We start from the raw sequence: 12,145 nt of genomic DNA, 5'->3' as shown, positions 1-12,145 counted from the left end.
AATGAAACTTTGTGGATACGTTTGTAAGAACTTCCGGAAGAGAAATAAAGAATAAGCAATTGAAAGAAATACATTTTAATTTCCTCACAAGCGCCGTCACTTTTCTCGAAATTTGTTAAGGAGTGACCCAGTGACCTATTGCGCAATGTGACGCGGAGCTGCATAGTGCATCAAAACAATTAAGTCCGAAGCACCTCTCTCCTGTAGGTCAGGGATCACATGTTGGCGAAGCAGATCAGTGACGTGTGCCGTTCATGCTGCATGTACTTCGTCCTTGGGGCTCGAGTTCATACAAGAAAAATGGACCATTCATAAACTGTACCGTGAAACCACAACACACAATGATGCGTTGACTCTGGGGGGGAAACGTCATGAACGTTTGTTGGCAACGATATCCTGAAAAACAACACTGCCCCAGTGTGTGTAAAATGTGCTTCAACACTCCGCGAAACGATCCAATGCCACATGTCGTCAATTTCACCCTTACAAGAAATTTAAGAGAAGAGAAAATTCTACTCCAATGTCTGCTGCAGGTAGCAAAACTTGTTGAGCAATGTGAAGTTTGTACGGATACCATTTGATAATTGTTTGCAGCGTTTTCAGAATGGTGGACCATGGAATGTTCAGTTGTCGTGACACAGCTCACGCCCTGCTTCAAGATCTCACATTGCGTCCAGGGTTCGCAGCCAAACAGTAACTTGAGAGGTTGCATGCCTTCTTTTGCATGTCGCCTCTCATTTTCATCAATTTTATTAATGTTCTATGTCATTGCACAGTAGTTACAGACCGAATAAGGTTATTGTAATGAGAGTATTTGTACTGAGAGCTTAAAAAATACTTATCACTTGATTCCTAAACATGTTGTTTTACTTCCCTGGGTGGCCTGTACGAGGCGAGCATCGGAGGACGCGGCACTCTGCCTTTCCGGTTGGGGGCTCCACTTACCTGAATTCTGAGGGGTTCGCACAATAGGCTTAAGCGCCTGGCGGAACGACTGACGTCGGTCGATTTTCGCCTATTGTATGCAGGGCGAACCGACCTGCGAGACGTCTTAGTGTCACCGCAGTATATGTGTTTACCGTTCCAGCGCGTCTGGAACGAAGATTCCTGACACCGACAGACTGCATTGTCCTCTTGCGTCTGAGAATACTTTTGGACTGTGCCCTGCTGGGTGCGAGCGTCTCGCGCCGGATGACCGGTGGTCTAGGCAGGTTGTTTTTGTAGCCAGTCAAACGGCAAGTTCAGTGCCCTCAGCTGAATAGCAGAGGTATGATCGGTCAACATAAACTGAGGCTAGTTGACGTCATAAAACCCTGCTCGAAATTGGAGGGAACGGTCGCTATTGGCGCGAATGACGTTCCGAGACAATGTGGGGGAATTTTGGAATCAGCACTGAATGCTGATTCGCGGTTTTCGAGGAGAGTAGGGAGTTGAGCAATTCTGACTTCGCTGCTTGCATCGCATCACAGAGGTGGATTCGAGATCTGATCTTCGTCGGAGTCGGACGTTCTTGCGACTTGGTCACTCTTTTTCAGATGAACTTAGAATCCTCGGACAGACTTCGAGACCAGGGGTTGACACAGAGTTGCTGCACTGCAGAAGTCGGCGCCTGCATCATCAAGACGCTGCCTACCGACGACGTGCTCCAGATTTCAGTACGCTCGCTTTGATAAAAGTCCACCTTGCTTGTTTCTCCATGTGATCCCATTTCAGCCCTCACTACTAATTGCGATACTGCTATATAGTCGGAAGATTAATATTTGATTCATTAGGACCTCTAGTCACTATCGTTAATCATTTGCATCACAGAGAGTAGGACGCCTTGTTCTCGAGCGTACTCTTATTCTCATAATATTTCAGTATACCCTGTCCTTTAACCCACTGTTTGTGTCGATAATCATGTACATATATGTTCTGATGTATAATGAATCTCATTTTAATATTTAATCCGCATATCATTTCGTAGATATATGCAGAATCCCATTTCCTGTTGTTTATTATGATAAAGTTCTCTTTTTTTCTGAGTAGATTACTATTTTTGTTAAATTATTGTGAGTGTGCACTCCTTAGTTTACCAACAGGAAGGGTCCACCATCATTTTCTTCCGTTACCGTTGCGAACATAATCAATTAGGTGGTATGTAAGGAGTGTAGCCATGTATGGAAGTGAAACATGGACGATAAATAGTTTGGACAAGAAGAAAATAGGAGCTTTCGAAATGTGGTGCTACAGAAGAATGCTGAAGATTAGATGGGTAGATCACATAACTAATGAGGAGGTATTGAATAGAATTGGAGAGGAGTTTGTGGCACAACTTGGCAAGAAGAAGCGACCGGTTGGTAGGACATGTTCTGAGGCGTCAGGAGATCACAAATTTAGCATTGGAGGGCAGTGTGGAGGGTAAAAATCTTAGAGGGAGACCAAGAAATGAATACAGTAAGCAGATTCCGAAGGATGTAGGTTGCATTAAGTACTGGGAGATGAAGAAGTTTGCACAGCATAGAGTAGCATGGAGAGCTGTATCAAACCAGTCTCAGTACTGAAGACCACAACAACAACAACAACGAGGGGGTCGAGTGCATGTCCAGTTCTCATGCAAAATTCGTCTGAATTAAAGAGGTACAAACTCCTCTCCACCCTGGCACCTCGCAAACTTCTTCAACAATTTGTGGCGCAATAGGACGTCGGCCTCTCCGTTGGCCGACCATTCCAAACAGCATAACTACTAAGATCATCAGGTTTCAACCCCCTTTTTAATATTAAAATTTGTTTCATTCACTGGTCGATTCGCTAGTTGTCTTCAGCACATCGTTACAAATGTTTCCACAATATGTCACTGTCATACGATTACTTGTTTTTAACGTGGACATCGCAAACAGCGGAGGATTACAGTAATTATAACTACCTTGTACAACAGCATAACTTACAGACTTGTGTGCATCTGCATTTATGTTCAAGTATGCGTTTCTCGCGGAGTCTCCGTATCTCTGTTCAAGCTATGTAGCTTAATGATATGAGGTGGCGTGAAGGCATAGCGAATAGATAGTTGGTTGACAGGTACGAGTGGTGCCTTGGCGTAGTGACGCGAGCAGCGGGCAGCGGGTGGAGGCTGCGATACTGACCAGCCGAGGATGGGCGGGCACGTGATGGCGACGGCCAGCACCCAGACGACGAGGATCATGAGCAGCGCCAGCTTCTTGGAGCGGCGCCGCCGCGAGTAGTTGAGCGGCTGCGTGACGGCCAGGTAGCGGTCCACGCTGATGGCGCACAGCGACAGGATGGACGCCGTGCAGAGCAGCACGTCCAGCGAGATCCACACCTGGCAGATCTGCCAGCCGAAGTGCCACTTGCCTGCGCACACACGCGTAAGCATTCGTCATACACAGAGCGCGCACGTCCCAGAGAAGCGAAATCACTGTCACGTGACACTTTAGTACATTTTACTATAATACACTGACGGGAAAAATTTGCAACACCAAGAAGGAGTTGTGCGACATAAACGAAAGTTGTTTGGCTTGTTTCTACATCTGCTCTCTATTTAAATTTCGCGTCAGTCGCGTAACATGATGGCGCTAGCAGCACCACTATGAGAATGCTAATCAGGTTGTAATGGTTCCTCATTTACGTGACCATTACGGCATTCCAACCCCAGTTCTAGAAACCAGTAATATCGTACTACTTTTCACACTTGGTTTTATTAATGTATAGGTACTCCGATGTATCGATGTATGGTAGCTAACTCTAAATATAGATAAATGTAAATTAATGCAGATGAACAGGAAAAGGAATCCTGTAATGTTTGAATACTCCATTAGTAGTGTAGCGCTTGACATAGTCACGTCAATTAAATATTTGGGCGTAACACTGCAGAGCGATATGAAGTGGGACAAGCATGTAATGGCAGTTGTGGGGAAGGCGGATGGTCGTGTTCGGTTCATTGGTAGAATTTTGGGAAGATGTGGTTCATCTGGAAAGGAGACCGCTTGTAGAACGCTGGTTCGACCTATTCTTGAGTACTGCTCTAGCGTTTGGGATCCCTATTAGGTCGGATTGTGGGAGGACATAGAAGCAATTCAGAGGCGGGCTGCTAGATTTGTTACTGGTAGGTTTGATCATCACGCGAGTGCTTACGGAAATGGTTCAGGAACTCGGGTGGGAGTCTCTAGAGGAAAGGAGGCGTTCTTTTCGTGAATCGCTACTGAGGAAATTTAGAGAACCAGCATTTGCGGCTGACTGCAATACAATTTTACTGCCGCCAACTTACATTTCACGGAAAGACCACAAAGATAAGAGAGATTAGGGCTCGTACAGAGGCATATAGGCAGTCATTTTTCCCTCGTTCTGTTTGAGAGTGGAACAGAGAGAGAAGATGCTAATTGTGGTACGAGGTACCCTCCGCCACGCACCGTATGGTAGATTACGGATTATGTTTGTTGATGTAGATGTATTACAGTGATATGGTTCTTGTGTGTATTCATTTATGTGAGACTGTCATAATCTTTGACTTACTTGTAACCGTTTTGGCGCGAATGCGCACAGAACAGTCTTTGTGTCACTTTGCAGAAGTTAAGTTGTTATTTCGCTTTGTAAAAAACAGTCAAGTCATGTGTTTGGTTAAAGTGGAAATTAAATACATGAAGATTGATACAAAACTGTTTTCTTGATGATGTGACAATTAAGAAGAAGTATATGTGAATTTACACGAAGTTTAATAAAAATGTGGATCGTGAACACCAAGTCAAAAATTATTTCTACCATACCATTGTTCTGATCTGCGATTGTTTGATCATTAAGAACTTCCTGAAAAACGCATTTTTTAGGTCTTCAAATATTGCTAAAATCAGATCTGGACCTTCTAGCAGTCACAGTGGAATCACCCTAGAATCAACAAGATGAGCCGTAACAACTTCCACGAAATCTACGTGGGAATCCATTCAAGATAAGTGCCAAAATTAATGACTTTTTTCCAGTGACTTCATTATTTACATTCTGACGATACCATCCACAGTCAATAATTTTGTTTTTGCCCGATAAAGCGAACATATCCTGCGTGAGCAACATTATTAATCTGCTTTCTAAACTACTTTGCAAGTGATGGTATTTTTAGAAGGTTTCTTTATATACACGCTACAACTGTCGTGAGTGTTACTTGCCTTTGAGTTTGGACATGGTGAGTATGTATTAGTCAAGAATGTCTGTAAGGCGACAAACGCACCATTATCGACACCTAATTGAATTTGAACGAGGTCGTGTAGTAGGGCTACAAGAAACTGGATGTTCCTTCTGCTATGCTGCAGAAAGACTTGGTAGGTATGCAGCCAGTGTACATGAGTGATGGCAGCGGTGGTCATGAGAATGTACAGTCGCAAGAAGACCAGGCTCCGGACGGCCACGTGGCAACACCGAGAGCGAAGGCCACAGTGCTGGGCGTATGGCTCTGGCACCACAGTGGCACAGCCAGCTGCTGAAATTCGTTTACTTCTTGGACAGCTCCGAGCCAGACGCCCTGTAGCGTGTATTCCGCTGGCCAAAAACCACCGCCATTTCCGGTTTCAATTGTGTCAAGCTGTAGCTCAGTGGAGGGTAAGGTGGAGGTATGTTGTGTTTTCTGATGGAAGCAGGTTCTGCCTCACTACCAGTGTTGACAGTGTGTTTCTAAGAAGGAGGCCAGTTGAGGGCCTGCAACCAACCTGCCTGGGTGTTAGACACACTGAACCTACACCTGGAACTATCGTATGGGATGCGATTTCTTATGAAAGCTGCAGTACTCTCTTTGTTATCTCACACTTTTTTTCTTTATTGAATTTCAGTTCCCAATAAGGGGTGGGCTGGCAGCAGCATATGCGCTGCTCATCAGCCAAAAGACAATAATGACACAACAGAAGATATTTAAAATTATAAGGGAGAAAATATGGCGGAAAAAATATAAAAAAGGGAACATAATGGAAGAGAACAGACAAAAAGGAGGCGACTGTAAAATGGAGACAAAAACCTTAAAAATTATTGAGCACAAAAAACCGCACACACTGGGACAAGTAAAAGAACACGAGATGAAGTATGGCTGCAGCTTAAAAGTATCGATGGACGGCATAGCATATAATGATCACGGACAGTAGGACTATGTACAAGTCCAGCACACAATTAAAAGCACAGCTCTCGACACACAGGAGAATAGCACCAAACACAACACTGACGTAGCATGCTGATGATGATGAGCAACCCACAGTGTCTGCCAGGGGCCTGGAGATGAGGGAGAAGGGAAGAAGGGTGGGTGGGGGCGTAGAGGGGGGGGGGGGGGGGACGGGCAGGGGCGCGACGAAGAGGGCTGGGGAGGGAAGGATGTGGGATAGACACCGTTGAGAAAGCGGTGCAAGGACTCAGAGGGGGAGGGGAAGGAGGAAAGTCGATCTGAGAGAAGGAGGGGAGAGGAAAAGGGGGGGACCTGGGGAGGAAAGAAGACAGGTTACAGTTGGAAGGAAAGGTAGATGTCAAGGCGAAGTTCAACGTCCGGTAGAGGGAGGTGCTGGAAATTGCCCTGATGAAGGAGATGGAGGGTGTAGAGGTGGAGAGAGGGAGGGATATAGCGATAGAGGAAGGAGGAAACCAGGGGCGTGGGGGGATCATGCCTCCGGACAGTGTAAAGGATGCAGAGATGTTGGAGGAAAAGGAGGAGGTGGGGGGAACGGGATGAGGTCGTACTGGAGCTGTGTGGGGGAAGGAAGGTGGATACGGAAGGCTAATTGTCCCATGCACCTTGACTGCCAATCTATACGTCAATCTGGTCATTCGACCTGTTGCGCTGCTGTTCATGACCAGCATTCCAGGGAGCGTTTCCCACCACCAGGATAAAGCTCGGCCACACTGTTGCTGTTGTAACCTAGCACGCTGTACAAAGAGTCGACATGTTGCCTTGACCTGCTCGATCATCAGACTTGTCTCCAATCGAGAGCGTATGGGACATCATCAGACATTTCCAGCGCGGTCTACAACCTGCATTAAGAATCCTGTATTGACCGAACTAGTGCAGCAGTCATTGAACTCTAACCCACAAACTGACACCCGAGACCTGTAAAATACAATACATGCACGTTTGCATGCTTGAAGTCAACATTCTAGTGCTTAAACTGATTGTTAATGTACTAGCACTTTAGATTTGCTATTATGTATCTTGCGCTTTAACCCGTGACCCTGCTATATTGATGACTTAAATATGTTCTCTAAACAAATGTATCCCAGAAATTTCATTACTGTACATTAATTACTTTTAGTGTTGGGACTCTTTCCGTCAGTGTATTACTGTGCTCGTCATACGATATAAACTAAATGGCAATATAAGATGCAAATGAGAAAGCACACAAAGTCAAGGAGCCACAGTCAATGCACACACCTACATAGAACCATCAAAGAAATAAAAATGCCAGAAAAGTGTGTCATCTACAACAACTGAACATGAGAAACTAATGCACCATTCCAGAAAAATGACCACTTTCCTTACCATAAAACAAAATGATAAATGGGAACAATAAATTAAGTTAAAAAAAAGCAGTCGCATTAACACTGCAGTAAAGTAGCATCTAAAGCATGACCTGAATGAAGTTGGACAAAGCAGCAAAAGACTGATGGGCTAAAACTTTGTGTACGTGCAAGACTGCCGACAAGTCTTTACATGAAGACGCACATCAGTATCATGCAGTGACACTCCACCGTACAGTGTCCAGTGTTTGATCAAAAGGAAGAGACACCAGATTAATATTATAGCTACAGTTTAATAATATAGCTACAGAGGTACTTACACTAGCTGACAATGAATTTGATGCCTACACAAAATATAAAGCGCATAAATTAAGAGGTTCCATGCCCTCTTTTGCATGTCTCCTCTCATTTTCATCAATTTTATGAACGTTCTGTGTGATTTCACGGTAGTAACAGACCGAATAAGGTTATTGTAATGAGAGTATTTGTACTGAGAGCTCAAAAAATACTCGTGTTTTACTTCCCTAGGTGGCCTGTGCGAGGCGAGCATCGGAGGACGTGGCACACTGCGTTTCCGATGAGGGGCTGCAATTCCCTGAATTCTGAGGGTTCGCACAAAATGCTTAAGCGCCTGGCGGAACGACTGACGTCGGCCGATTTTCGCCTATTGTATGCAGGACGAAACGACCTGCGAGACGTCTGAGTGTCGACGTAGTTTATGTGTCTACCGTTCCGGCGCGTCCTGAATGAAGATTCCTGGCACCGACTGACTACATTGTCCTCTTGATTCAGAGAAAACTTGTGGACTGTGCCCTGCTGGGTGCGACTGTTTGGCGCCAGATGGCCGGTGGTTGTTTTCGTAGCGGGTGGTTGTTTTCGTAGCCCGTCAAACGGCAAGTTCAGTGCCATCAGCTGAATAGCAGAGGCATCACCGGTCAACTTAAACTGAGGCTAGTTGACGTCATAAAGGCCTGCTCGAAATTAGAGGGAACGATCGATATTGGCGCGAATGATGTTTTGAGACAGTGTGGGGGAATTTTGGAATCAGAACTGAACGCTGATTCGCAGTTTTCGAGGAGAGTAGGGAGGAGAGCAATGGTGGCTTCGCTCTTGCGTTGCGCCTACAGGGAATTCGGGATCTGATCTTTGTCAGAGTCGGACAGTCTTTCGACTTGGTCGCTCTTTTTCGGAAGAACTTAGAATTCTCGGACAGCCTTCGAGGCCAGGGGTTGACACACAGTTGCTGCACAGTAGAAGTCGGCGCCTACGTCATCAGATCGCTGCCTACCGACGACGTGCTGCAGATTTCAGTACTGGTGCAGTATTTTGCTGCTCCGGCATTGTAGAACCTTATTAATTTTATACTGAATCCCACAGCAGCACGCGCGCTCGCTTTGCTAAAAGTCCACCGTGCTTGTTTCTCCATGTGATCCCATTTGAGCCCTCACTACTAATTGCGATACTGCTATATAGTCGGAAGATTAATATGTGATTCATTAGCACCTCTACTCACTATCGTTAATCATTTGCATCACAGAGAGTAGGACGCCTTGTTCTCCAGCCAACTCTTGTTCGCATAATAGTTCGATGTACCCTATCCTTTAACCTACTGTATGTGTCGACAATCATGTGCATTTATGTTCTGATGTATAATAAATCTAATTGTAATATTTAATCCGCATAACATTTCGTAGATATATGCAGAATCCTATTTTCTGTTGTTTTTTATGATAAAGTTCTCTTTTTTTCTGAGCAGATTACGATTTTCATTAAATTATTGTGAGTGTGCACTCCTTTTTTACCTACTAGCAGGATCCACCATCATTTTCTTAAGTTACCGTTGAGCGCATAATAATTAGGTGGTAGATAAAGAGGGGGTCGAGTGCATGTCTCGTTCTCATGCAAAATTCGTCTGGATTAAAGAGGTACAAACTCTTCTCCACCCTGGCACCTCGCAAAATTACATGATCTTAAGGGAATATAAATATGTTTGCTCATCAATGATGGAATTTTCGAAGCTCATCTGGAACCTTTAACAAAAGACTTTGCAGTTTTTAACTAAGCTACTTCTTCTGGAGGACACAGTTTAATGAAACAGAGCTTCCTTGTAATAATCAGGCAAATCTTCCCATCAGCACAGTGGGTTATACACAACGTGGTCCTTCAGATAAGCCTATTGCTATTTCAAATACCAATATAATAAATCTAGATAATTCATCGTGCTTACAAGGAATTTCTAAGTGCATTGTTAATTTCTGGAATAATACCTAAAATTATGTAGACACTAATCTATCTACAAAATATTTTCTGCATATTTTATCACCTTAGTTGGTTTAATTTTTCAAGCAATTAATGTTCACTTAAAACTCTTACTTAAAATCGCAAGATATTGTATGATAATATTTTTGTCTAATCGTGATTTTTAATTATACCCTTTTCTTTTAAAACGTGAAACATCTGTAGGTTCTGTTTACACTCCTTTAAATATTACTTTTTCAGAACGTTGTATATAGCCTCACAGGTTTTGCGTATGATGTGGCTCAAACGTTGTTTCGAATTAATAATTGTAAATTTAAGATCCTTATAGCTCCTGCCAGTCGCTAAAAATCTTAACGTTGCGTTGAGTCTGTCGTGGGGTCTTATAGCGGCCCTCATTTCACTATCTTCTTTCCCCTTTCTGGGGTTAAAAGAGTTAACAGTTTATAGTACGTTTCTATGTCCACACATAAGTAACTGCGAAAATCTTCTGGTTCCTGCTGTGGTTCTGGGAGAAAATTCACATGAGAGAATGCCACTCTCTTCAGTAACCAATTCTGGGACTGTCGTGAACGACGTGCAGACTTTGCTATTTTCTCAGCTTAAAAGCACATAACGCAGTCGTCGTCCCTAAAAAGAAAAAGTTCCCCCTCCATGACGATTTTGGAATTACTGAGGGAAAGCCCAAACAAAAGACTGAGCGGAAGTTCGAATAGTGTAGCTGCGCGAGGTGTGTCACTCTTGCATGATCAGACTATTATGTATAACTGTCTTTTCTCTAATAGAAACTACATGGAAACAATTACTCCTAGCATTCTCTGACTCAGCCAAAAAGCATTTCTGGGCTTATAACGTCTGCTTTCCTTTGTTTGTTCTCTACATCTTGACCACACTCCCAGTTCCGCCAATATGACAGCTGAGTACATAAGTGAGGACGTACATCTGCATAGGAAAATTCTAGTATCAAGTACAGCAATTAAACAATTTCCGCGAGCACTGCATGCAGTATAGTTAATAGTTACAGCTGAATGTTATCCTAATTTCGATCTACGGATAAAATGTAGACGTTCACGCCATCTTGAGCTTGCATGTTACTTAGTGCAAAATATAAGGAAGTAAGTCAGAAACATATATGAAAAGTGAACAACCGCACCATTTATAAACGGTGTCCCAGGACGAATGGTCAGTATTCAGGAACGTGAAGGGAACGCTCATCCTAACAGAAAAGAGTTTAGTAAACATTGGCTGTAAATGCATATCTTAAGAGCTATGAGCTGCTTTTCAGGAGAAGAGATGTGTTTCGCAGTAGCGAAGACGGACAAGGGCTCATAGCTCTTAAAGTGTGCATTTAGAGCACATGTTTACTCGACATATTTTTCTTGTTTTGGTCCTTACTAACTCTCAATATACGGAAAGCAAAGAGCTTGCAGTGGAAGAGATTTGTTTCGACAGTATCGAAGATGAAGAAGTTCTCGCAGCTCTTACGGTATGCATTTTAGAGCCCATGTTTACGAGATATTTTTGCTTCGAGTGAGCATTACTGTAATATTCCTGGATACCAAACATTCCTTCTGGGACAACCTGTATACGCAGTGGTATTTTACATAATTATTGGCCGCCTACAACCACCAAGTCTTCTTGACTCTTTATCTCTACAGATATCATCTGTTGTCTTTTATGCAAGGCGCCTGTAATTCCAGCATATCAATTCTTCCTAAGACTACCTGTTTTTAGCTGTCCTATAACTCTCAACTCCCAACCTTTCTGAGGTTTTCTGTTGCCTTCGAACGTTTTAAATAGCAATAACATTCCACTTATTTCCTTCCAGTTCACTGTACTATGTTGTATTTATTTCCTCGTTTGCTAGATACCCTCTTCAATTAACTTCCATTAATCTCGCCATTGCTGTGGTTCTTCGATATCTTCCCCACTTCATAATTTTCATTTTCAAAGAGTCTTTTATTTTCTTTGTTTTTATTCACTCTTCTGCTCCGTATAAAACAGTTTTTTCATAGCAGACTTGAACAGTCACTTCTACCTGCTTACCAGACACTATCATTCTATTACACAGGATCTAGCGTTTAACTGTGACTACTACTTTCCTTTGTTTGTTCTCTACATCATAATCACACTACCTATTCCGCCAATCTGAGACCTGAGCACATAAGTGACGATGTAAATCAGCATAGGAAAATTTTAGTATTAAGTATATGAGCGGAAACACAAAAAATATCATGGGAGACTTAGGACAGAGAAAATAATAATCATTATGCTTATGTACTGTTTAACCTAAGATAGTAAAAAATCAGAACAACACGCAAGTACGTAAGCGAAAAGCAAATCGAAATTTTTCCCATCACGAAGGGGATGAAAGTACATATAACTAGATTCGGAATAATGTAGTATTAACGAGAAC

General features: G+C 43.2%; 1 protein-coding gene across 1 annotated transcript in view; it reads right to left on the bottom strand.

Annotated features, from left to right (window-relative positions):
- The window catches only part of LOC124788845 (octopamine receptor-like), a 244,242-nt gene that overhangs the window by 165,619 nt on the left and 66,478 nt on the right, over nucleotides 1-12,145 (bottom strand). Inside the window, exon 4 of the mRNA XM_047256129.1 lies at nucleotides 3,123-3,351. Coding sequence (XP_047112085.1) covers nucleotides 3,123-3,351 — 229 coding nt within the window. The remainder of the gene's footprint in view (nucleotides 1-3,122; nucleotides 3,352-12,145) is intronic.

This window comes from Schistocerca piceifrons, chromosome 3, assembly GCF_021461385.2.
Source record: "Schistocerca piceifrons isolate TAMUIC-IGC-003096 chromosome 3, iqSchPice1.1, whole genome shotgun sequence".
In the NCBI taxonomy this organism is placed as follows: domain Eukaryota; kingdom Metazoa; phylum Arthropoda; class Insecta; order Orthoptera; family Acrididae; genus Schistocerca; species Schistocerca piceifrons.
The sequence above is the reverse complement of the archived record's forward strand: the minus strand, read 5'-3'. Positions and strand labels throughout refer to the sequence as shown.